The 27,615-nt window shown below is 36.3% G+C and overlaps 2 protein-coding genes across 2 annotated transcripts; one reads left to right on the top strand and one right to left on the bottom strand.

The window, feature by feature from the left end:
- Positions 1-465: 465 nt before the first annotated feature.
- LOC106138294 (beta-3 adrenergic receptor-like) lies at positions 466-18,969 on the bottom strand. Its single transcript, XM_013339408.2, has 3 exons — positions 18,835-18,969; positions 1,955-2,173; positions 466-1,610 (listed from the first exon to the last, which is right to left on the bottom strand). The coding sequence occupies exons 1-3, from the start codon at positions 18,967-18,969 to the stop codon at positions 516-518; spliced, it is 1,449 nt and encodes a 482-aa protein (XP_013194862.2). The 3' UTR covers positions 466-515.
- LOC132902395 (uncharacterized) lies at positions 5,812-11,282 on the top strand. Its single transcript, XM_060947364.1, has 7 exons — positions 5,812-5,861; positions 6,204-6,328; positions 8,067-8,171; positions 9,077-9,261; positions 9,773-9,907; positions 10,770-11,218; positions 11,270-11,282. The coding sequence occupies exons 1-7, from the start codon at positions 5,812-5,814 to the stop codon at positions 11,280-11,282; spliced, it is 1,062 nt and encodes a 353-aa protein (XP_060803347.1).
- Positions 18,970-27,615: the final 8,646 nt, after the last annotated feature.

Raw genomic sequence — 27,615 nt, forward strand, 5'->3', positions numbered from 1 at the left:
GTGTTCTTTATATTTTTATATTGCACATAAATAAATAAAAATGTACCATTTTTTACGGCAGCCATAACATTATTTTATTATTAGCTATTTGCAAACTAGAACACATGGTAAGTGAATAGAATCCTAAACAATCTCTGAAACTTCTATAAAAATAAAATTGATACAAACGCAAAATTTCAATAAATTACATTTTTTCTTTAAACCTATGGAATATTTGAGAAACATGTAAGTATTACGTTTATAGAAATACATTCTAAAATAATACTTCAGTAGGTAAAGCTAACGATATGGAGGAACCCTGTAGGAGAAATCATTACATCTAATACAGAAGTAGTAAATAGTAGGAAACTTTAAGATTTGGTCACGACTTGGTCAGGAAGGTCGAGTAGAGACGGGCAAGTGCAAAGCGTTTAAAAAATAACAATCTGATACACCGAAGCTGACTCGACATTGAACCCCACACTCATTTATTGTCTTTAAATGCACATCTATCGGAAACTATTCTATTACCCGTTTTATAATACATCATGATTTGAGTGAGACTGATGCTGTGGCCAGGTGAGAAGCAACTGCTCGTCGGCTCGATCGATGTTCATGTTTTCCGAGAGGGCCGGGGAGTATGATAGGCCTCCGAGGAGGGCGCCACTGGACCGCGACTGTTGTCGACAAAGAGGCCGACGCGTTGGTGACTCGCTCTCATCAGACATCGCTCGAGTCACGGTTATCCGAGGCGACTGTCTTCGCCTCCGATGACCAGTCTCTTCGAGGCCGAGTGCCCTGCCCAAAACAACGTGGGGTGGAGCACGTATCAGCGGAATGGCAGACGTTCGTGGTCGGGGCACGTCCTCTTCCTGCGAATCTTGAAGCATATTGCAAGAAGCCGCTCGTGGCGCTGGCCGCTCTGAACCCCGGGAACCCATGGCTGCAGCATCCGACAACCGCCGCGTTGTGGGCGGCCGTATACTCCCGGAACCAGCCGAAAGTGAAGGTCTTCTCGACCCGCAAGCACTGGGAGTTCTTGCCTGTATTTCTTGAGTCACTTCACTTTTTGTTATTCTTTTACGCCTATAGTTTCGTAACGAATCCCGCAGTGCACGACTTCTAATTCCATATAAGATCCCGTTGATCGGAGGAGCAGCTGCCAGCAGGGCCGCTGACAATGCGGCTACCGGTTGTGGTGGAACGGCAATGGCAGGCCATATAAGAACACAGTAGTAAGGAAAGTAGAGAATGGCTAGTGATCCAAGGGGCTGAATAACTGCTGACAACGCTCGATGTCGCGGCGGAGGTGGCGGAGAGAATGGGTTACGCTGATGAGTGACGGTAACTTGAGCTGATAACGTGACTTCGTATATAGCTGCCGCTATCCTGTGACGATGGTATCGAGCTATGCGAAGTATTTTGAGGCTGCAAAGGAGAACGAGCACCACAGGGAGGAACAACGTCAACAGGGCGTAAAGCAGACAGAAACCGAGGGCGGCCGGGCCAGCGCCGCAGTCTGGGGCGCAGCTCCCGAGGGCGCTTCTGTAGGCCAGCGGAGGCTGCGCGGCGGCAAGCGGGGCCAGGAGAGCCGCCGTCGCCACCCAACCGCCCGCGACACAGATCATCACCTGAAATATAAATAACATTGTAAGTTAGTCAGGCAAACAATTTACATTATCAGTTGCTAAAACTATAAACATGCTATAAAACCTGCTGCTTTGAAACATAATCTATTGTAACCGCGTGACAATACTATAATATAATGCAATCACTACCTTTCGAGCCTTTTAGTTCCCAGCGCTTAAGAAAAGGGCCATATTACATCTTTGTCTCATGAATGACGTAAAATGTTACTAAAGCACAGCTCAATTCCATCATTGAACCATGCACCTGAACGTGGCCGTTTGCCTCGAGACTATTGACTCCTTCTACCCAGTAAGTAATAAAGGCTTGATACATGTATTTTTCTCACCTTTCGTGCCGACACAATAGCGGCATAATGCAGAGGCGCTGCGATGGCGGCAGCTCGATCAGCGTGCAATCCACATACAGTCCACAGTTGTAGAGGATGCAATGCGTGCAGTAGGGCTCCACAGGCGCAGCCCCCGCCCCCGCCACAGAGCGCTGCACCGCTGGCCAGAGCCCCCACAGCGCCAAGGTGCACTAGCAGTACTGACGACGCTGTAGCTGGCTGAAAAAATAAATATACATACATACATATGGTCACGTCTATATCCCTTGCGGGGTAGACAGAGCAAATAGTCTTGAAAAGACTGAATGGCCACGTTCAGCTATTTGGCTTAATGATATAATTGAGATTCAAATAATAATTCAACATGACAGGTTGCTAGCCCATCGCCTAAAAAAGAATCTCAAGTTTGTAAGCCTATCCCTTAGTCGCCTTTTACGATATCCATGGGAAAGAGATGAAGTGGTCCTATTCTTTTTTGTATTGGTGCCGGTAACCACACGGAATAAATATTTTGAAATATATAACCCTATACGCATTTTTAAATGTGAGATGTTTTGTCCTTCGCGTGTTTGTGAAAGTCAAGGGGGGTGTGGACCAAGACAAAATTAGACCTGATAAGTTCGTGGTGTTTTTATTTCTCTCTTTTAGTCATCACGATTAAAAACGGCGCTGAAAGCACTGAGCACTCAGATGATGAATGAATTTTTCACATAAATTACGTTTTAGGTAACTTAAATCACGAGACACTCAAATTAGCATAGAGACATCCATCTTGATCGTGCCATTGTTTTTTGATGTTGTAAATTGTTGCAAAAGTTATACGAGAAAATACGCAAGTAATTTTTTTGTGGTATTTTTAATCGTCCTTCTAATTTTTATACAGCTCAAATTTTTGAACATAGTTGAATTTAAGTGTATTTATATAGTGAGACTATACGTGTTTGGCTATCCTAATAGCAGAAAAAAATATTTCACAATGTATAATTAGGGCACGGTTATAAGCACGGGTATTTTTAACCGACTTCAAAAACGGAGGAGATTTTCAATTCGACTGTATTTTTATAACTATGTATTATAGTCTCCATATTTTCTCTGTCTGTATGTATGCGCTAACCTCGATAAGTAAAGAAACCGATTTTCTTCCTGTTTAAAATGTTGAAAAAAGGGTTTTCTGAGGAAGGTTTTTATCTACCCGTGCGAAGCCAGTGCTGGTCGCTAGTTTAAGTTAATAAGGTCAAGCAACATTCCACGCTGCAATTTAAAAATAACGTAAAAATCTCAATTAACAATGTATTTTTATAAAATTCTATTGTTAGAATGAAAACATACGTAGCCCGCCGGAAGTGGGATGTGGGTGAATTTCCGTGCTCAGTGGCGCCCTCACGGTCGTTTCCGGCGAGAGATAGCAACAAGTGGGATTGGCTGGAATAACTTCCTGTCACACTTCGTAAAATTGCTGATGCCGTAAAAAAATGCTCATACATACGCGACTAGAGTTAAATGCCCACGGTTCCATCAACATAAAACAAAAAAAAATCCCGTTTATTTGCTCCGTTCCCGCGGCAATTTCGGGAAATTCTCTCATACATACATAAATTGCACCTCTTTCCCGAAGGGGTAGGTAGAAACTACGATCATACATAGAACATGCTTATTTCGCTTCATCCACACTCATTACTCTCTTCTGTCTCGGTAGTTTCGGGTGTTTGACCTGACCTTTTACTAACTTTCAAATCCCTAGACCTAAAACGGAGCTGTGCGTCGATAAGTCAGTCAATCAATCATTACCTTCTATTATCCTACTACTATTATAAAGGCGAAAGTTTGTATGGATGTTTGTTACTCTTTCACGCAAAAACTACTGAACCGATTACCATGAAATTTGGTATGTAGGTAGCTGAAGACCCAGAATAACACATAAGCTACTTTTTATCCCAGAGTTCCCGCGGGATTGATAGGGTTTCCATGCGGACGAAGTCGCGGGCGGCCTCTAGTACATTATATTTCGATAGGAAGGTAAAGACAGGCGATTGAGCTCAGTTTTGCCTGCCTCGAACTTTGAAAAAACGAGTAACAATAACATACATGAAGCATATACATATACGAGTATAGTCACTTCTATTGATCTTCTATTCATCTTCAAAAAGATTGATAGAATTGACATTCAAATAGTGACAGGTTGCTTAGTTTTTAAGTCTATCCCTTAGTCGCCTTTTACAACATCCGTGGAAAAAATGGAGCTGTTCTACTCTGTTTTCTATTACGAGTAGTATCATCATGAACCATACGGCACTAATCCGTGATAAAAATAAAAAGTGTTCATTGTCTGACCCCTACTACTTAGACGACAGAAGAAAATGCTTTTCCATTTTCCCGTCACTCGATTCTGCAACCCATATTTGGGCTTCATTTGGTATTCCCACAGCGTGCTGAATGTATATTTTTGAACACGCTCCTGCCGCCCACGCTGCATATGTAAGTTTTGATGAATAGAGCAATTATTAATATGGTTAAACCTAGCAAATTTGAGAGTAACTACAAATCCCCTGTCGCGCCAAGTTTGAGTTTGCTGGGACTATTCTTGGAAAGCTATACATATACAAAGTATTCTGAAAGTTAACTGCAAGCTAATGAATTTAACGACTTTGCTACTTACATCTTAAAAGCGAGTTAGTTCAATCCAAACCATGATTCAACAAATTTATGATTCCACTAGCTTTCCGCTGCTCTGCCCGTATGAAAAGTACTTTTCCATACTCCACATTATATGTATATAAAATTTCATGAAGATCGGCTAAGGGTTTTGACGTGAAAGACGGACAAATAAACACACAAAAACACTTTTACACTAACAATATTTTATGTACGTATGGTGTGTAAGGAGTCGTGAGTATGAATCTACTGGATAAGTGGATGTTTGTTTTTTAGAGTTATGTCCATAGAAAAAGGATTAGATTTGTCATCATTATTTTTAATTTTCCCTCGTCAAAGGATTCGTCCGATTCCGATTTGTCAATCACCAACTTCAATCATTTTTAGTATCTAACAATTTTGACAAGAAGAATGTCTGAGCCATTCGTTCGTTGTTAATAGAGTCTTCCAAATTAGTTGTTCAGATATCGTGGAAACTAATGCAATTGTATCGTGTGGAATATAAATCAATCGTTATGTTTTACTACCTTCATTTGATGAAAGAGTTGTGGGAGTCAACGTGAACTCCTATCTTGGTTACTTCGTCTTCGCTTGGATTAAATTTACCAGTGAAGAGTTAAGAGTATTTGTATCGTGTCTAAGGTATATGGCTCATATCAATTTTCTTAAGGTTAATAATGAGAGCAAACCAAAAGACCGGATGAAAATACATACATTTCATTTCTGCTTGCGAACATAAAAAAAGGCGACTAAATTACATAATCATTCTCAACTACTACTAAACAACTATAATATTAAACCATAATGCGAATTTAAATCAAATATTAAACTATAATACCCCTAGAAGCCTCGGGAATCAAAGGCTACTACGGGCCAGACATATTGTAAAAGCTTTGCTACAATTTATTGAAGACTTCGAGTTCATACTGTCTATAGCTGAGACCAAATTTTGATGTGTGGCGGTTTCTAGAATTAAGCCATTGATTAACACATGGAATTGCCAAGAACCCCACGAAATCTACATTTAATAGGCAAAAAGCTATTGTTGTCTTTCTTAAAATAACAATACATAGATCAGCTTCTTAAAATTTTCTTTATCTGATTTACCTTTTCAGGATATCATTACTCCTATCCTTTCGTACAATATAAAAAGAAATGCATTTCATTTAACCAAAGGAGATAGCCGCTAAGGTGGCATTATCAACATGTGTTGCATATTCACCTGCTTCGGTTGGATGATAGATCTTGTTCAAAGGTACTGATTTCATTACTTCAAAGATAAAAAATATGTAAGACTGACAAATTTTAGGAAAAAAATCGGACTTTAGAGGAGATGGCGATTGGAGCGAAAACAAAAACAAACTAGACATTTGACGCCGCTAGGAATCGAATCTAATAACCTTTGAGATTGATTATTAATTGAATTTAACTGAGATCCAAGTATCTTGTGCATTATACTTCCCTTTAAGCTCCAATTTTATCAATTAAGGATGATTTGAAAATGAAATAAAATCTATTTACGTTATAAGAAAATATACGCTTACCTACTCTTAAGAATATGATGGTCAGAATCCAACTAAACCTCAATAACTTTCAGGGTATGGACATTCGCGATGTCATGCTGCATCAGCTCAGCAATCTGCTGCGTCATGATGACGTCATCGTTGTCGGGGATCGCGTTGGGATACAACTACTCTCTAGCCGAGTACATTGACCTGAAGGGTAAATATATATTTTTTTTTTTGGGAAAGTGAGAAAAATGTTATAAAATTTTAAGAAAACAAGTTTAAATCAAATTAACACTTTTATCTGTGAGGTCTGTAGAATGGCTCAGTCTTTTTCTTTATTAACACGGATTTTCAGTGATCATAACTTTTTGCGCGAAAGTGATAAGTTTAAACTCTCTGGTGTTGCTAGCGTGTCCTGTATTTTTCTGAAAAACATCCAATAGTGTCCACGGCAGTCAAAGGCTTTATAGCTCAAAGGGTGTGGGTTCTACATATCTATAAAGCCAGTTGAAAATATCTACTTCATCTACTTCGTTTAGTTGTCAGGCTAGAATCCATTCATAGTTCAAAAAGCACCAATAGTCATCATTTATAAACTCACTTATCAATATCAAATTTCACTAAAGATTTAAGTTTTTAAGACTAAATAAAAAAACAAAGGGAAAAGATTCTTTTTTTGGATGCAGGTACAAAAAATAGGAACGAAACAATAATTTCCAAAATTTCATAGACTCTTCCCTTTAGAAATGACTTTTTGGTGTTAAACATGATAGGGATGTAAGATGAGATAGACGCATTAAAACTGAACGACGGTCAATTTATTCCACATTAGGTACCCGTGTCGTCGCTTCCATATAACATTTTATGAGCAGCTATTTTTGACATGACCATTTTATTTATTTATGTGTTAATCTCAAAGGATCTTAAAATACCTTTCATATACGTGATATTCTTATATTCAAGAATGCTAAGCTATATCGGTAACTATGTATCATAAATTTTACTAGAGTGTGCCCGAAAATCCGATCGCATCAAACTAAAATTCCATACCTTTCCAGTTCATGTTTCTGAAATTTGTTTCTTATAATCCTTCCCTACAATTCTCGAGCAACATGTAAACCTTATTTCTGTAACGTCGTTTTCGTCTGTCGCTCACTAACGCGATAGTTTAATAAATATTTGGTACTGGCATTTACCCGCACAACAAAAATCGATCATATGGTCACGTCTATATCCCATCCCTTCCGGGGTAGACAGAGCCAACAGTCTTGAAAAGACTGGATGGCCACATTCAGCTATTTGGCTTAATGATAGAATTGAGATTCAAATAGTGACAGGTTGCTAGCCCATCGCCTAAAAAAGAATCCCAAGGTTGTAAGCCTATCCCTTAGTCGCCTTTTACGACATCCATGGGAAAGAGATGGAGTGGTCCTATTCTTTTTTGTATTGATGCCGGGAACCACACGACACAACAAAAATCGACTCATTTAAATTTAACGCCATCTCACAAAAAAGCTACCCAATTAGCAACCTACAAAAACTTGGAATTTAACGCTAACTACAAAGAATATAGCGCCACCTGCAAAAGGATACAGGTTTTTCGCAAATCCCATGGGAACTTTAGTTTTTACCGGGATGAAAGGTACTCTATGTCCTTCTCCAGACTATCAGTTATATATACGTGTGTTTCAGGAAGATTACTCTTTAGATAAACCGTGATGAGGTATAGACCAACAAACAAATAAACTCACTATAGCATTTATAATATTTATTAATATATAATTAATATAGTTGGAACTAAAATATGCTCGCGTCAAATAAGAAACTCCGCAAATTTCTGTTCCCGTGTTGGATTTCATGGAATCACCTTTTATGCCACTCTTCTCAGTTACATGCCAAAGTATGTCCTGCCATTTGTCATGTCAATTCTTTCCTTCTTTATTTATTTTCAGAAACCAACGTGTCCGTGTACTTGAAGCGAGGTGTGTTCGATGACGAGATAGCGGATGACGTCAGCTGGAGAAGATCGGGGAATATGCCGGCACCCGGACAAAACCGTAAGACATTTTTATATATATACATACTAACATACATACATAAAATCATGCCTTTTTCCCAGAGGAGTAGGCTGAAACTACATCTTCCCACTTGCCACCATCTCTGCATACTTCCTTCGCTTCATACACATTCATAACTCTCTTCATGCAAGTTTGGCGGTATTGGATACTTTGACCTCACCCTTTGCCAGGACGTCCTTAATTTGATCAAGATACGTTCGTCTAGGCCTTCCCACTCCGCCCTTTCCCTCCACACTCTCCTTGTATATTTGCTTAGTCAATCTGCTTTCCTTCATCCTCTCCACATGACATGACCTAAAACATTTTTATAAACATATATCACGTCTTTTTTATAAATGACATGGTAGAAACAGCCAAACATCTCGAAATGACTGACAGACCACATTAAGCTTCAGATTTGAGATTCCAAGGAATGCCAAGTTTATTAGCCTTTCCCTTGATCGGCTTTAACAATCTACATAGGAAGTAGCAGGCATACGCTTTGTTTAATTTTGAATCGCCACCAGATCAGCATGGAAAATTTCACTAGATGATTATAATTACATCATCCATGGAAAAGATAGAGCTTTCCTATGCTAAACAGCGCTTTAGAAATCTTTCATACTATATTCTTGAAGAATAAATAGGTAGGTATGTCGACATAGGCTTATTGTGAAAGCAATCTCTTCGAGGAGTGAGAAAAAAAACGGAGATTTTATTTTATATTTTTTAAATAACAACATTTTCTGGGGTCAGAAGGTAATGTCTTCTGGTTTTTCCTAACTTACCTATTCTGAAAACCTAGACGTAGATGCCCAGTCTACATACTCACGAAAAAGGACGGAATCGGAAAAAAGCCAGGCGGATGATATGTGTAGTGTAATTCATCATTAAAAATATTTTAGAGGTCACTGACGGAGGGCCCGACATTGAGGAGACACCGGTCCGTTCTGGACGCAGACTGGATGATTCAGTGTTTGACTCCAACGATCATAACAAATTCGAAGGTTCCCTCATGAAGCTTACGGGAAAACCACTAGACGCGCCCATAACTCCGACTCCTTTTACGCCTGACCTGAAGATGGCTGAAGTAAGTTCAGTATTAATTAGCTAGCTATATTTCTTATGAGCCTGGGTCTTAGATGTTTATTTATATAAGTATTTATTATAAAATATAGTGTCGTTGAGTTAGTATCTCGTAACACAAGTCTCGAACTTGCTTCGAGGCTAACTCAATCTGTGTAATTTGTACCGTAATTTTTTTTTAACAAAATATACAAAAGAGAACACTGATTTGTTGAAGAACACTTCTAAAATGCGCAAGTAATGCGTGTGGGTTCACAGGTTCAAATCCTACCTCGGCCAGTGACTCTTCTCTGAATTATTTACTTTAGCTTGAGTGTTTACTTATGCTCTTTCAAAAGAGGGTGTGGGAAATCACCATGAAGAAACCGGTACATTCAGGTAACTGAATGTGTAACAATATGAGAAATTACCGCGGGAACGAATAATTACCAATTAATTCGATAATCAAAATAAAACCTTAACTTAATCAAGCTAAATTTTGTATTGACCTGATGATCTTGACATGATCTTTCCAGGTCCAATCGGGTGCGCTAAACGAACTTGATAGAATGAAGGCTCTGCAGGGACTAATGAATATGAGGAAGTATAACATTGACGCAGCTTCGACCACACCTTCCACCACCACCACACCTGAAGATAGCAGACGAAGGGTACGATAGAAATATTAATAACTAGAGGCCGTCCGCGACTTCGTCCGCATGGAAACCCTATCAATCCCGCGGGAACTCTGGGATAAAAAGTAGCCTATGTGTTATTCTGGGTCTTCAGCTACCTACATACCAAATTTCATGGTAATCGGTTCAGTAGTTTTTGCGTGAAAGAGTAACAAACATCCATACATCCATACAAACTTTCGCCTTTATAATAGTAGTAGGATAATTTTACTTGGCATTCGATATATATTTCGATGGCCTCTGTGGCGCAGCGGTAATATGCTTGTCTGTGACACCGGAGGTCCCAGATTCGAATCCCGGCCAGGGCATGATGAGAAAAGAACTTTCTCTGATTGGCTTGGGTCTTGGATGTTTATTTATACAAGTATACATTATAAAATGTAGTATCGTTGAGTTAGTATCTCGTAACACAAGTGTCGAACTTACTTCGAGGCTAACTCAATCTGTGTAATTTGTCCCGTATATATTTATTATTATTTAAATATTGCTTTATTTTTACGAGAATTGTTAAGCTTTTCTGAAAAAAAGGCACATGGTTTTTCTTCTTCGTTGCTTTTAGATGTGGTTGTTTTAATACTGCGCCTACTCTCTGAAAACCTGTTGTAGTCCGGATCAAAAAAAATACTTGTAACCATAGGATGATGTGTTATCGTCGTATAAAGCACGCAGTTACCTGCGCAAGTTGTAAAGCTGTAAAATATTTCACAGAAGTGCGAGATGCTATGAAAACATTGTTCTCGAACTTACTTCGAGGCTTACCCAATCTACAGTATTTATTCAAACTTTTGTAGTGTTTAGTGTATTAGCCTAGAAAAGAGAAACTAACTTAATCATTCAGTTTGCAGCTTTGAACCCGGACCCTGATATAAAACAATCAGCCTATCCATCAACACTAATTCCCCAATACCCCCTGCCTCCAATCGGGGACATTCTATCTGGAAGGAGATTCGACCCTCATGATCCCAGGTTGTTCAACATGTTGAACCCCGCCCGCACCGCTGTACCCGATAGGTACTTCGCTCAATTCAGACCGTACACTAAGATTGAGACTGTTGGTCTTTACAACGAAATTTACCCAGTGGAGAAACGAACAAGTCCTCGGCCAGTGCCCCTGAATATTAGACCGATAAGACCCTCGACTGAGGCAAGCCGTAGACAAGAGTATTCAGGGCCGCCTGTGAGAATCTTCACTTCTAAAGACGCTGTTAAATTTAAAGATGATGATGATATCAAGTCAGGCGATGAAACCGACAGAATCGGTGAGAAGATGCGACAGGAACTATCCAGGTATAATACCCTTATTTCCTTTAATCTTTGTAAAACGTAAAATCTTTGCAGAATTATATCATAGTACTTATCACAAATTTTGAATTCACTTTAAGCGGAGCGGTCGGTTTTTTTGTAATAAGTATTTAGGAATAACATGATAAAGCTTGGAAAAGTTAATCACAAACTTAACTTATTCTAAATTCACACCGCTTAACTTATTAAAAATTTTAATACTCTGTATTCAATGCTCATATTAGATATAGATAATATCAGCCTAGCCTATCGAGAACTGGAAGTGATTACTACGTATGTTTTATTTGTATCCATATTTCCATGATATCATATATACCTACTAACTTTTTGTAATTTTGGTACTTAATTTTTGGGCATAAACTTAATTTACCTACTAAATGATTTGATTTAATTTTAAGGTACCTATTACTTTAACCCTGTTGATATTTATTTTAATTTCAGACAAAAAAGCGACGATTATCCCCGAAAAGGTGACGAGGACTACGATTTAGACGCTAAAGGCCTTCCTGTCAGGAAGAAAAGACAAATATATACTCGTCTTAAATCTCCTACAACCAATCAAGACATATGTACAGGATCTCAATCTTCTGATATATTTTCAACGGAAACTGTTCGTACTCATGATGTGCTGCTTCATAAATTAGTGAGCACATTTGTTTAATAAATAGGGAGAATATGTATCAAATCGCTGTCCGACACAAAATGAGCATATCTGTATCACAAGTAAAAAAAATATAAATTTAAATTATTTAAAAAAAAATTACAATATGTTATTTGCCAAAAAAAAAATTTAGTGTTGCCATGTTAGTATTCTTTGGCGAGAAAATCAACTGCTCATACACAAGCTTACCAACATAACTTTCGCGGATTGTACAGGGTTTTCGTAAATTTGTACCTGCCTGTATAAAACCTACATAGAACACGGGAAAGGTTATTTATCATCATATTTTACCCATTATCCTACTTTATGGAGCCTCAGTACAATACCAAGAACCAGAAATAAACCGCTAAATATTTAAAGATGGGAAACATATGTTTTCATACTAAGGGCTTTCGCTTTCTATTTCTAAAAGAGTATTTATTAAACTTTTTCAAAAATAATTCTAAAATGACATGGCCATTATTATTCAAATAAAAGATCATGTTTTTTATCGATTATTTATCATAATAATGTATGATTTTTTACACTTTTTATTGTTTTATATTTTTTGTTATACTTATTAAATATATTTTTTCAATAATCAAATTTCTGAAAATAAATTGATTTTCCGTTTTTTAATTGATAAGCTTAACTGAATTTTGTCATGTAGGTGTTTTCTTTCGGTGATCTTGATTCTCGGTGATGTATCTTAGGAAAAACACTTTGATCAAAATTACTGGTACGTGAGGTAATCGGCATATCGGCACAACAAAAAAAAACCAATCGTTAGTTGAGTCATCATTAAGCCATTATTATTGGGTTTGTTCCCACAACACATGCGTCTTCATTACCGTGACGGTGGAAGGGCAAGGAAAGTCATAAATACTCCGGTTTCATGGCCTTTTTATGCTATCTACGTGTCTTCTCTGTAGCTTTGGTTCCACGAGAAAGTGGTTCTATGGGTAGATACCGAATGTGTTTCGGTCTAGCCATACCTACATATTTCTTGCAAGGTAAGTGAATAGGCTATATATGAGTTTGCGTGTACCATCAAATTCTCAAAAAAAAACAAATTTGCTTCGCCCAATAAAGTTGCAAACAGTTGTTACAGATGAATATTTCAGTTCTAGCACTTTTACTACAATATCTGGTCGATTCCATTCATTCGAGCTTAATCGTGGCGCGGAGCTTATCTCCGACTGCAGATGAAAACTTAAAGTTAAATAACAAGAAGACCTAAGTAACTAAATGAGAACTTACTAGCTGCGTGTAAAGTTAGGTACCTTACCTATATGGCCTAGCAACCTGTTATTGTCTGAATATCAATTCCATCATTAGGTCATCAAGCTGAACATATATGTGTGAAGTATGTAAATATTAAATAGAAATCAGCATATAACTTTATGCTCGTGTAGTATATACTAGCTCTGTCTACTCCGTTAGGGATCAAAACATGATTAATGTGTTATGTATTATTTAAAAAAAAACGACGTCTATTTGACTGTGTTTTTCATAAAAGGGAAACATAAGCAGGCTTGCATTGAAATTGCATTTTTATCTACCTAAAGTAAGGCACAATTCTTATTCCCTTGGTCGCCTCAATAGCGGGTTAATGACAGTGACTTTTTTTCTAAAGCGACTTAACAACTACGACAAAAGTCTAAGACGATGACTAAAGAGCGTTCCAAATCTCTAATCTAGGCTAATCTTACCTGAAACTTGATATATAGCAGCTTTGTAGTGCCATCGAAAACCAGGTAAGAAATTTCAAGATGGCTGAATTCAAGAGGGCGGATAAGTCGAGGCGAAAATGAGATGGTAGAGATAAGACACGATCACGGTCGAATACCTTAGTTTGTTTTTTTATTTAAAGTAAATTTATTCATTTATTTTATTAAATAATGACGAACATAAGAAACAATCGTGGGTACATATTCTGCTTATTGCTCATCTCTTCCAGTAGACCCGAGACGGGAGACATAAATAGGGTGACAAAAACGGGCAAAATTATTTATCCTTGAGGGCTTCAATGATGCCAAAATAACTATTCCACGCGGACGAAGTCGCGGATACAGCTAGTAAATAATAAAATACATACAATAAATACCTAATCAGTAAGACTTGGAGAGAGATTTAGTGACACGTACTCGGGAGGCAATGAGTTCCACAATCTAAAAGTATAGAACGAAAAGGAGTATTCAATAATTACATGACAGAAATAAAATACGATTCAATACGCTCACTGTTGATAAGAAACTTTTTAGAAGAATTAATAATTTTTAATAGGTAATAGCCAAAGTATTAATGCCGTTCCCGCGGGAACCCCAAGATCACACAAGGAACCTAGAAGCCAAATTTCAAATTTGAAGACCCAACATTTTGGACTGTGCGTTGTCTGCCAATCACGCGGTAACGGATGAAGTTTATATATTCGTGCCAACCGGAGGGTAGAACAGAGAGACATCTTTTTTGCCTTGCCACGAACTCTGCATTGTTCTTATTATTTTTTTTTGTATGTGTGTCGACCATTTTTTTCGCGCATTTCTCATTGTAAGTGGGAACATAATGAAGAAACGTAACAAAAGAGTTCTTATATCTGTATAAAGAATGGCTAGGGACCGATCAGTTAACATCGTATAATAATCCGTTTGGATTGGATCCTCTCAGATACTAAGCTGCGTAATCCAACCATTGATGGGTATTATGACCTAATAAATGGCCAAAAAGATTTAAGATTTCTCTATCTACTCTGATCGTAAACTTTTTTCTTTTTTACTAAAATTGTGAATATTCTGAAACATTTCTTCCCTCTTTAGTAATAGAAAACAAATTAGAACTTAATAATATTACGAAAATACATTGATAATAGAAAACGCGTTACCTGTCAATGATATTAAAACTAAAGTCGCACGTTTACCGGTCAAAGTGGTACGGGAATTACGATATCTAATTAAAAAAATCTTCTATTTAGAAATTTATTAATAATAATCTGAAATTCGAGCTATTTTTATAACTGTTACTTTTATATTTGCTTACTAAAATTAACGATTTTGGCGCAAACATCCAATTTATTACACCCTAATCTGAAAAACAAGATTAAATCCTTTAGGTATTAAAATAATACAATAAAGAAAGTAGCTTAAAATAAAATTTATTTTCTCATACTGATTTATTTTTAGCTAAGCTAGTCTAAAAACATAAATGAGAAGCACCCTATATCCTTAATCCACACTATATGTATTTAGAATTTCACAGAGATCGGTTCAGTTGTTTTGACGTGAATAGCGGATAAACAAACACGCTTTTACATTTATAATATGTAGTATGTATATTAATTATATCACTTTTGCAATGTATAAAGTGGGATTTGAAAGGCTCATAGCGGTGCTGCAGTGGCTGTAGACTCTTCAACTTATAGTCTGCGTTAATTGTTCCAAGTTTCACATTACTATGCTATGTTGACAGTCTATTACATACAAGTGGAGTGTAATAATGGCCATTTTCGTCACATAACTATTGTATAGTACTGTAACATGCGACTTTATCCGTGAAAATGAAGCCTATGTGACAATCATACATATATACATATAATCACGTCTATATCCCTTGCGGGGTAGACACAGCCAACAGTCTTGTAAAGACTGTTAGGCCACATTCAGCTATTTTGCTTTAAGATAGAATTGAGATTCAAATAGTGACACGTTGCTAGCCCATAGCCTAAAAGAAGAATCCCAAGTTTATAAGCCTACCCCTTAGTCGCTTTTTACGACATCCATGGCAGAGAGATGGAGTGGTCCTATTCTTTTTTTCTATTGGTGCCGGGAAGCACACGGCCTTAATGTGACAATCATTTTGGCAAAAAATTTTAATATAATTGATTAATAAATTGATAACTTTCGTTTCACTGGTAGAAAAATCTATACAAGTGGGCTTCGAAATTTCAAGTTAACTATATATTATCACAATTTACTTATGATTTTTTATTTTTTTGTGTACAAGTTCGGTTTATTATTATTATTTATCATAACTCGTTTTCTTTCCTCAAATATATGCAAATAAGAAGATGCTGAGTGACTGACTGACACACAGTCCAAACAGCTGGATATGGGTATACCTAGCAAATTGTATGTCTCCACGTTAATTCATAAACGTACATTTCAAGGAATTTTGCAGAAAGGAAGGTCGTTGAAGAGTAACTAAATTCACTTTGATGACCATACCCTGTTCATTTCCGACCTTTAAGCTTTTGAAATCCCTAGAGCGGGCATTGTTGGTTGGCTGTTATTTTAACCAAGTTTAGCAATAAGCAAAGTTAACATGGAACTATCGTACGCTATATAAACTTTGCCGTGTGGTTCCCGGCACCAATACAAAACAGAATAGGACCACTCCATCTCTTTCCCATGGATGTCGTAAAAGGCGACTAAGGTATAGGCTCATAAACTTGGGATTCTTTTAGGCGATGGGCTAGCAACCTGTCACTATTTGAATCTCAATTCTATCATTAAGCCAAATAGCTGAACGTGGCCATTTAGTCTTCAAGACTGTTGGCTCTGTCTACCCCGCATGGGATATAGACGTGACGATATGTATGTATGTATGTATGTATAAACTTTCCATTGAAAACTGAGCCATTCAGCTTAAGTTAAATGTATTATACTAAACTTTTATGAAGAACTAGAGGCCGCCCGCGACTTCGTCCGTATGGAAACCCTATTAATCCCGCGGGAACTCCAGGATAAAATGCCTACATGTTATTCTGGGTCTTCAGCTACCTACATACAAAATTTTCATCGTAATCGGTTCAGTAGTTTTTGCGTGAAAGAGTTACAAACATCCATACTGACAGCCTGACATACTCACAAACTTTCGCATTTATAATATTAGTACGATTTTTGGCAAACATTACGAAGGAAACATTTTTTAAGTTCATATTTTCGCATTTATCCGACTTTCCGTTTCAGATTAATAGTTCTCTTTTTAAATTGATAAAATTTATAAAGTAAACTATTTTAGGACATTTGACCAATATTAATATTTGATGTCACCATTAGGCATAAGTTTAGCTTCATCATCATCATCATAGAAGCATCATCTTAAAAATAAAAAGAAGGCCCCAATCAGTGCAACTTTCCTAGATATCAAAGTGTCAGTGGTCTCTCTAGCTATATTCGAGAAATGCCGTAGACTTGTGAAGTTTTAATTAAATCCTGAGATTTAATTAGAATAATAACGACGAGAAAAACCGTCGGATATTTATTTAACATGTATGAGTCTTAATTTGAAATGAGAGAAGATATTTTCATAGATCAGTATTATTCTAATGAACTTAATTACCTTCTATTTTTAATAAATAAATAACTTAATTTTCTAGAGCATATATAAGTGTCGTGTGGTTACCGGTACCAATAGAAAAAATAATAAGACCACTCCATCTCTTTCCCATGGATGTCGTAAAATGCAACTTAGGTAACTAAGCTTATAAACTTGGGATTCTTCTTTAAGGCGATGGGCTATCAACCTGTCAGTATTTGAATCTCAATTCTATCATAAAGCCAAACAGCTGAACGTGGCCTGTCAGGCTTTTCAGGACTGTTGGCCCTGTCTACCCCGCACGGGATATAGACGTGACTATATGTATGTATGTGTATTTAAATGAGTAACAATTATAAATTAACCGCTAAGCCGCTAAACCGCCCGCTAAGTAATACCCTGGTTGAAAACCAAGACGCGGGTATAATTCCGTATCTTGATATTAATTTATAACTTGTGCAACATTTTCGACTTCATTTCAGGCCCGAAAAGGCCGGCTCTAAGAATAAATATTTTAATATTTAATTAAGGGTTCACTGACTGAGTTTCCCGCCTCAGGGTAACTTTTGCTAATGTTTCTCACTCTGGTAAATATAGTTCCACACCCCTACGCAATTAAGGGTGCAATAATAGAGATTGCCGGTTTCAGATAAACAATGTGAGAGCTGAGTGGTTAAGATATCAAACTTGTAAGCGAGAGGTGTCGAGTTAAAACTCCTGAGTTCAATTACATAAATTTTATCTATCTAATATTGTAAAGAGTTTGTTTGTTTGAACGAGCTAATCTCAGGACTACTTTTTCGAATTGAAAAAGTCTTTTTGTGTTGTTGCTATATTACATGACGCTGCAAATATTGGGAGCGAAGAAATAATGGAAAATGTGAAAAAAAACAGGGAAAATTATTAATGGCTTAAATGATGCTCGTAATAACTATTCCACGCGGATTGAATCGCGGGCACAGCTAGTTATAGAATAACTTATTTACGCTTAATAGTATTAAGTTCTTTTGTGGGTTTTACAATACTTAATAAATTCAGTGCCGTGTAGTTCCCGACATTTTAGAGTAGAAACATTTCATCTCTTTCCCATGAATGTTGTTAAGGTGACTAAGGGACTAGGCTAATAAACTTGGGATTCTTATTTTAGACGATGGCCAAGAAAACTCTTGATATTTCTTGCCTCATCTTCTTTCTCCTAACGTAAGTTCTAGTTACATCATCACCTCTCTAGAGTGAGCCCTGGGTGCGCCTTTACTACCATGATCCTGGAGTCCCCTGACGGATGGGAGTCAGGTTTTTACACGAAGCGACTCCCGGCCGTCAGGGAAACCCAACTCATATTGGATCATGGTTACACATTTAGTTGCCTGAATGTTTCCTCACGATATTTTCCCTCATTATAAGAGCATCGGTTAAAACTCTAACTAATGTGAAAAGATGTTCATCTATCCAATATGTTTTCTGTTAACATGAATTTGTAAATAAATAAAAGAGTCATTGGCCAAGTAGGCCGAGGTAGGATTTGATCCTGTCAGATTTGATCCACACGCATTACTTGCTCATTTAAGCCGCGCATCCGTCCCGTTCATCTCCATTGCTCTTGAATCTTTCTGTCCCTTTCTACGTTTAATGGATCTCTAGTTCTTACCTGCTTAGTAATAACAATGATGAACAGTATATAAGCGTTGAGCAGCAGTCCTATAGCGGAGATGACGGTGACGGCCACGCTCAACGCCAGAGCCACGGCTTCCTCGGCATGCGCATCCGTCCCGTTCATCTCCATTGCTCTAGTATCTTTCTGTCTCTTTCTGTTCACACTAGGTCCATGGTATGTCGTTGCGGTGTTTCGTCACCTCACTGCTGACGCCGCGCTCCATCTCATTATCTGGAAGGAAATAATAAGATATAAATTATTTATTTATATAAATTAATAGACACTAGATATTAAAGCGAGAAGATACTGATATTATCCTATCCAGAGTCATGGTGAAAAGACGCGCTTCGATATCCAAAGAGGTGAGGACGTAATTCTGGGAAGTACGAAAAAGTGTCGTGCGATTCCCAGCATCAAAAAAAAAGAATAGGATTCTCCTTCTCGTTCTCATGAATGTCGTAAAAGGCGACTAAGGGATATGCTTATAAACTTGGGATTCATCTTTTAGGCGTTGGGCTAGCAACCTGTCACTATTTGAATCTCAATTCTATCATTAAACCAAATAGCTCAACGTAACCTATCAGTCTTTTCAAGACTGTTGGCTCTGTCTACCCCGCAAGGGATATAGACGTGATTATATGTATGTACGAAAAAGGAAATACAGTACCTACCTATAATCCGGGATTAAATTCATACATGATCCTGGATTGAGTAAGTCAGGTTTTTAAGCGAAGTGACTCCCGTCCAACCTTTGCAACCAGCGGTGGAGAATCTAACCCATACTGGATAACGGTGATACATACAGTTGTCCGAATGTGCATGTGCAGGTTTCCTTACAATATATTCTTTATTCCCTCGCCGTATTAAAAAATATGTAACATTGTTCTTGTATATTTTTAACACTCCCTCGGATACTTTTGACGTAAACCATAATAAATAGGTACTACACGCTTGTCATTCTCGACTATTGCATTAAAATTAAACAAGGACCCTACAATCGATGACTATTACAGCTATTTACGTACCAGTCGATACCAAGCAAGGTCGAGGGAAAGTGAGTTCGAGATATTGATTTAAATAGACGAAATAGTAAAAACTAATCAAATATTACTAACATGATATTGTTTGACGAGCAATATCGTGACCGCTTATTACGACGTCAGATGGCGCGATACACTGAGGTTACAACCATCTAATGTGGCGATGCTTATATGTATGAGTCTTCAAAAAACCTTTTCCATATGAATTGGTCGGTAGAGATCGAAAATTTTGGGACTGCGACTGTTTCATGCGTAGCTCAGTTGGCGAGCGATCCGTTTTCAAGTCTAAACGCTTGGGGTCAATCCCTGGCAAATGAGTAGTAATTTTTTTACCTTATTTTTGGTTTTTGTGACATCTACTGATTTAACTTATATTTTTTATTTTTCTGAGTTTTATGGTTTTTTTTGATTTTAATTATTTTTATGGTTTTTCCAACTTTCACCGAGCACCGCTCAGTCACCCAGTTACTGTTAAGATAATAATATTACTTTGACAACCACCGTTCGGCATATTAAGGTTAACTAAGTTGCACATGCGGCTCTGCCCACGTGAAACAAATAAAATCCGTAATTTCCATTCCCATGATAATTATGTAAGGACCTGAAATACTCTCTTAGTGCAACCCTAACCATTTAAGGATCCATAATTTTAAATCTCTAGACCTAGCCTTAGTCTCCTGTTTACAACATGTTATTAAATTTTGTGAGGGGTTTTCTTCTTACAGTTATTTTAAAAAGTAGTATGTACCTTATTCATAAAATATTAAACAAAAATACAGACTTCAAAACAGATAGACATTCGCATTCATGAATAATATGTATAAGATTCCAGTGCTCCAGAGTTTAAATCACAAAGGTTAATTAATATTTTATTATAAACAAATATTTTTGACTTGACAATATCTAAGTTGACAAATAGGCTGAACATTTCCAAAAAACAGAATAAAAGTCGCAGGTTAACTCGATAAAAGCAACCCGCCATTTGCTTCTTGATTTCATTACGTGAAATTGGTTTATAATTAGTTTAAGTCGACCTGTGGCTTGTTCCTCTCCTTTATGCTGCCGTGAGATATAAAATTAATGAATTTTATCTCGTGTACGAAGGTAACTTAATCGTATAATTATTTCACACTAATAATTCCCACTGACCTATCCAACTGAGAGGTCGAGTGTTAAATTTCGGAATAATATGGCTCGCATAGAATGTTAAATATTATATTACTAGTACTAGGTTTTAACCGCTGCTTCGCCCGCGCGAATTTAGAATAGAATAGATTTTTCATTTAATTTGAATTCATTTCGCAAATCCCACGGAAACTATAGCTTTTACAGGGATGAAAGAAAAATGTGACGCCATAAAGTATAGTTAATGCATGTTACTTATGTGTTAGCTACACAACGCGTCACTCTTGACCTGACCTACCACAGGACGTCTCCGATTTGATTAAGCAACTTTCATTTTGTCGTCGTCCACCGACGCTCTTGAAAATAACTAATATCAGTTAAATAATATTTTCTTAAAAAATAGATATCAAATGAAATATTTTTTCATTCCCGCTCTCCAGTAATTCTGCTCAAAAGAATTCTTCAGCTTATTAAATTAATACAGATGTCCCACTACAAGAAAAATATCGTTCGCAAAATTGAAATGAAAATATCTCTAAAATGACGGATATTGAATTCTGATCGACTTTCAGATAGGTAAAATACGTTCTGATCTGTTTTATCTGCAAAACTAGCCATCCTCCGGGCTTCACCTGCGCATTGGTTTTGCAAAGGAATTTGTTGTAAAAACCAATTTTGATATATACCTTAAAATAATTAAAAACATATTGAGATACTACTCCTACTGAATTCCGTTTTGTCAACTAAAGATGAAAGAAAGAATTATATAAAAGTTCCATAAAAGTAAAAATAAAACAATGAAAGACAAACAGTTGATGATTCTGGTCACAGATAATCGAATCATTTATATTTGCCCGGCTCCGCCCGCGTGTTCTTGTCCGAACTTCAAATTATTTATATTAATAATTTCATAGATCAATTTATTCATTTTACTGTAAGGATGAAACAAACATACTTACTATCGCATTTATAGTATCAGTGCAAATTTATTATTTTGGTACCATAAGTATTTTGTTTTTTTATTTTCATAATATCAAACCAACTACGATTTATTTGCGTAAAAACTCAAAATTATTATAAATCTTTATAAACATCGGCGGATATGGAACTCCGGTTGGGAGATAGTTCTAGAAGACTTGATAAAAACGGAAATTGCTCATTTATTCACCAACGTGATGAGAGTAAATAAAATTCCTAAACTACCAAATGTATTCCGTAATTACTTGAATAACAACTAATCATCTCTCTCTGCTCTTTGCGTCTTTGCAGTTGCGAACTCCACTACAATTTTCGGGGTCAAAATTTACATTGGCTAAAGATCCATTTTTCGTATTTCCATAGTTTAAAACTCATGATAAATAGAGTATTTATCATAATTTTTAAGTTAATAAATTAATATGTGTGTCAGTTACGAAAAATGTCAAAATTCATAGCAAGCTACACCCGTAGCATGGCAGCCGCGAAAACGCTTTAACATTATCGCTGTCCCGTTTCACGTCATAATAATAAGCGAAACAGCGATAGATTTTCGCGCGATAAAAAAAAGCGTCGCGCACACCATACAACGGGGAATGAAGAGTTTTTAAGTCTTTGTGCCAAATATGGATTTTCATAACAAGCTGTTACATTAAATGAAACAATACATTTGTTAACCTTATTTTCATGTATTTTATAATGCCAATGCAGCCCGCGCACTTGGTGTAGCAGCTACGAGAAATATCAAAGTTCGTAGCACGTCGTAGCGCCTCGTAGACGATCTCATAAAATATCTTAGGAGTGTGTGTTGTTTTGTTGACTATGCTTGAAATATTCCTCTTTGTTCTCTATATCTATGTACAGACACAGACATAGGTAAAGTGAGATACCGCAAGTTCACAACAAATAAGACAGGACTGTTGCGATTCTCCTAACAAGTTTTGTTTGATAAGTGAAACAGTGTGATTCGCAAATCTCTTTAACCAAGTTCCTTGCACATCGTAGCGCTTCGTAGACGATCATATAAAATAACTAGTAAGTTTAGGTACCTACTCGTCAAATATTCGTTTAACTACATTACGAGTATAAGGGAAATGTCTTTCAACGAAAAGGTAATTCTGATAGAGATTCTGGTAAACTAAGGGATTAGTTCCTTTATTTTGAGCTACTTTTGTCAGATTTTTGTTAGTTTATACTTCGGTCATTGTCGAACGCTGCAGATACCGAATGAGAAAGTTTTGGAAAAACATCGTTTTTTTACTTCGTAATCTTCATACAATCGCGAGGTCTAGCAAGATATATGTCAGTTTATGTACAATGCAGAGAGACAGGTAACCGTTGGCATTTATGACAATGTTTACAAGGGACGGTTACCTTACATGGGTCTGTATGGCGTATATGTATTAATGTTAAACTATTCTTATGCGCATACAAATTTATTTTGAAGTTAAAAATTAAGTAATTTGTAGTTACAGTACTTAACAGCTTTATTAATAAATATTGAATAAGAGTTTTTGTCAATCAAAGTTAAGGAACTAAAGATTTCTATGTTTCACTAGCTGTTAACCACAGATCCGCCCCCTAAAATAAAGCTTCCCGTTTTATCTCTGCGCCAAATTCCGTCAAAATCGGTCTAAGTTATTTGAGTTTATTTAACATCAAACAAAAATATAAAAACACAAATATTTTGTCAATATAATATTTATATGGATAACTTAGCGCATTGATAACGATCTTGCTTTTTGAGTGGCGGATTCAAATCCCGGTCAGGTCATGATGAAAAATGACAAATCAAAAACAATGACAAGAAGAGTGAGGTCCAAATATAAATCGAATGGTGAACAATTGACAATGTACTTACATATTAATTTACCCTATGCTAACAATGCGTACGTGACTTACGCAAATTCACGAGAGATCATGCGACATACACAGGAATTTTACAAATACGGAGTCAATGTGAATGCCATTGTGTTCTTAAAATATCTCTTGGTATTGTAACTGTAGTATATATACTTAAAATGACACCACTTTCTCGGAGGCGTAGGCAAAGACTACATCATATGTCACGTGCCTCGATCCCTGCAAACTTCTTTCGCTTCATCCACATTCATGACTCTTTATTGAAGCAAGTTTTGGTTACTATTGAACTAACCCGAACTGTTTTTAATAAGAATGGTATTAATGATGGGAAGGCCTTGACGAACGTTTCTGGATCAATAGGAGACTTTTTGGCAAAAGGTCAGGTCAACAGTACCCAAATCCGACCGAGCTTGCATGAAGAGAGTCATGAATGTCGATGAAGCAAAACAATTATGCAGGAATCATGGCAAATAGAAGGATGTGGTACCCCTCTGGGAAAGAGGCGTGATTTTATGTATTAATAATGTACAGATATGCGGTGTCTCCTTGTTTTTTATACATACATATAACCAAGTCTTTATAATATCCCTAAGACAGAGCCAAAATTCTTAAAAATACTGATAGACTATATTCCGCTATATTCCGAAATGAAATAAAATTTCTAAGTATCAGTCATATACTTGATTGAAATATAGAAAAAAATATTTAAAAGATTTATACGCGCAACCATTATTAAAAATAAAACATATCTTATGTTAGTGCATTAATTTTCTTCTGCTTCATAAATTAATTTCAAAGAAACATGTAACAATAATTAGCTCAGGGCTAAGAAACCTTTTGTTGTTAAATAAAACATGTTTTCATTTAACCTTTCAACTGAGGAAAGTTAGGATTAGTTTACACAAAAATTTACTTTTTACTTTATTTCGTACAAATATGGTTGACACCAAATTCATCTAAATTAGTACCAAATTAGTTCTCAAATTAATTTCGCATTTAATACAACTAGTTTATAGAAACAAGTTTGTTTACTAGACAAGTATTATTCCAATTAGGATAAATTGTTTTCTTTTTTAGTTTTCATATGTTCAGACATCCAAACGTCCAACATTTTGTTTAATGTTAGCTTTTGCGCGGGGTTTCGCTGCCAAATTTCATATCAGTTCAGTAGTTTTTGAGTTAATCGTTACAAACATACAAAAATAAAAGTCTTCCCTCTATATTATTAATTTGGACAAGAGTAGACATTTTCCAGAAAATAAAGTACTTTATAAAATTTATATGGAAGTAAATACATAGCCGCACTCGGTCTGCACTAGCCTTAAAAATGAGAAAACTTCAACTGTATTTATTCTTGAAATTGAATCCGACGTTTGCACGACTTGACTGTATACTAAGTTGTTCCGTACAAACTTTCAAAGGATCGTGTATATGTGATTTGTAAAGAACCAATAAGGGATTCAGAACAATTATCTGTTACATCTTTAATAAGTTTTCTTTAAAATATTCTTTTATTCATTCCCGTCCGAAAAATCCCGTCAATTCCCGTTCTCGCAGGAAATTTGAAAAATTCTTTTGTAATACACGCGTATTACAAAAGAATTTTTCAAATTAGGGACGCCCCTATACCACATATGGAACCTTCACACCAAATCTCAAGTCTTCAGACTCATTGGTTTCTGCTGTGCTTTGACTGTCAGTTACTCGGTAACGGAAAAGTTTTATTTAAATATCTAAATTATTAGTTTAGCCACACATTTTTGACATGTTGTGGCTCTTTTCATCGGTAGAGTTAAAACTATTCCTATCTAAATAGCTAGATCAAATAACAGATCCACACGAAAATTTGATTAAAATCCTTTCAGAAATTTCACATACGAGTACATCGTGATGTGAGAGAGGGAATATATCCCTCTCTGACTCCTTTAGGAGTGACTATTAATATGTGTACAACACTTGTAATCAAAGAAATCTATTAACAATTCCGAAGCAATCAACTGAATTGTATTAACATTATCTTCTTCTTTAATTACAGACCATATCTTGTCAGTGGAGTTTTTCGCCGCTTATTTTTTTACTAGTCGGTATGTTGATGTTTACTTTTCCCTTTATTTGATCGAAATATTTTATTCCTGGTCTTCCTCTTCCTCTCTTTCCGTTAATTTTCCGTTTAATATTAGAAGGAAAACATTTTTGTATAACTTTGGTTGTTATATGAAAAAACATGATACACAATACAAAAATTAAGTGCTCTAACACCCTTCATTTTTACACAGAATCACCGAACGGGTCGGAAGCAAAAACATAACAATAAAGGGTAACTTTTATCGAATCAATTAGAGGTCGCTTCTGATGTAAGAACCGTGTTTTATTGCGAGAGTGCGTAATCAAATATTATTATATTGATATTGTGGATCCGTGCAAGCGCTCCGGTTTTATTTGAGTATGTTTTCTGTCTGTAGACTTTGTCATGAGATAAACAAAGTTTACCTGTCTTTTGTCTAAACAACCCAGCTGTTCTTGTATGTACAGTGTATTATTTTTTTGTGTCTTATGATGTGGACTTCGGTTGTATTAATAATTTATTTTTTCAGGAAATGCCATATTATTGTGTTATTGATTAAGATTTTTAAAACCAGATTCTCTATCCGTGCCATTAACATTATTTTTAATTTCATAGTTTTAGTTACGCGCAGTTAGCAAAAGACATTAAAAAGGCTTATAAACTTTATTGCCTTCGCAATTAGATCTCATTTTAAAAAAGGTAACACCAGTCACAACGATCTGAACAAAACACCGAATTCCAGCGTTAAATTGCTCACAGAGCAAAGCCTTAAACCCTAAAATTAGGGGCATAGCCACAAACAGGGATGTAGGCGTAATGACACGAACGCGATTTAATTAGTGACTGCCGATGGTGGACAATTAGCGACTCATTTACAAAACGGGACACTCGGCCACTAATATCACAAAATATGGCGGGTACAGAAATAAAACTGCGGCGGATAATGTTATCATTTAAATCTACCAGCTGCGAGAGTAAACATATACTGACTTAAATAATTTAAATAATAAATAAAAATCCATAAAATTGAAATAGTCCCAAAATAAGTTCGAGACCAATTGTTGTGAAATTCTAACTTAACGATACCAATATATCGTTATCGTTATACAGTAAATACCATACAATCATAAGATAATCATTTTTCAGGGAATCGAACCTGTGTTTTAAGACGCAAGAACATTACAATAGTCGTTACACAATTTTAAACCAATGTACAATGTACAACTTTGCTGCGCAAAGAAACTTCAAGTTATAATTAAAAATGCACTTGTCTTTATTTCTGTACATCGCTGTTTTATTCCTATGAAACCTTTGAATTTCGTTTGATGTGTTCACATCGACCCTCAGGATTACGACTTAACATTGTTTTGGGATCTTTTTGTGCTCTTATACTTAATTTAACTTAATTTCCCATTGTAATGGTTTAGGTTTATGAACAATACTCCCCACTGATAAAAAAAAGGTTAAAGACCTAAAATTAATAAATTTTAATAAAAATACTGTTACACATTGGGCGCCACTTATTTGCAATGCCTGTAAAAAGTTGCTAACTTATAAGCTCCATTCCTAATTTTTAGACCAATGTAACCTACACATAGTTGGCAAAAAGAACTACGAATATGAAAAAATATATAAAATTAAGAAAAGTCTTTTTTAAGCATTAACGACATCCATCATTTACATACATAAAAACACGCCTCTTTCCTT

This window comes from Amyelois transitella, chromosome 13 (genome assembly GCF_032362555.1).
Source record: "Amyelois transitella isolate CPQ chromosome 13, ilAmyTran1.1, whole genome shotgun sequence".
NCBI lineage: Eukaryota > Metazoa > Arthropoda > Insecta > Lepidoptera > Pyralidae > Amyelois > Amyelois transitella.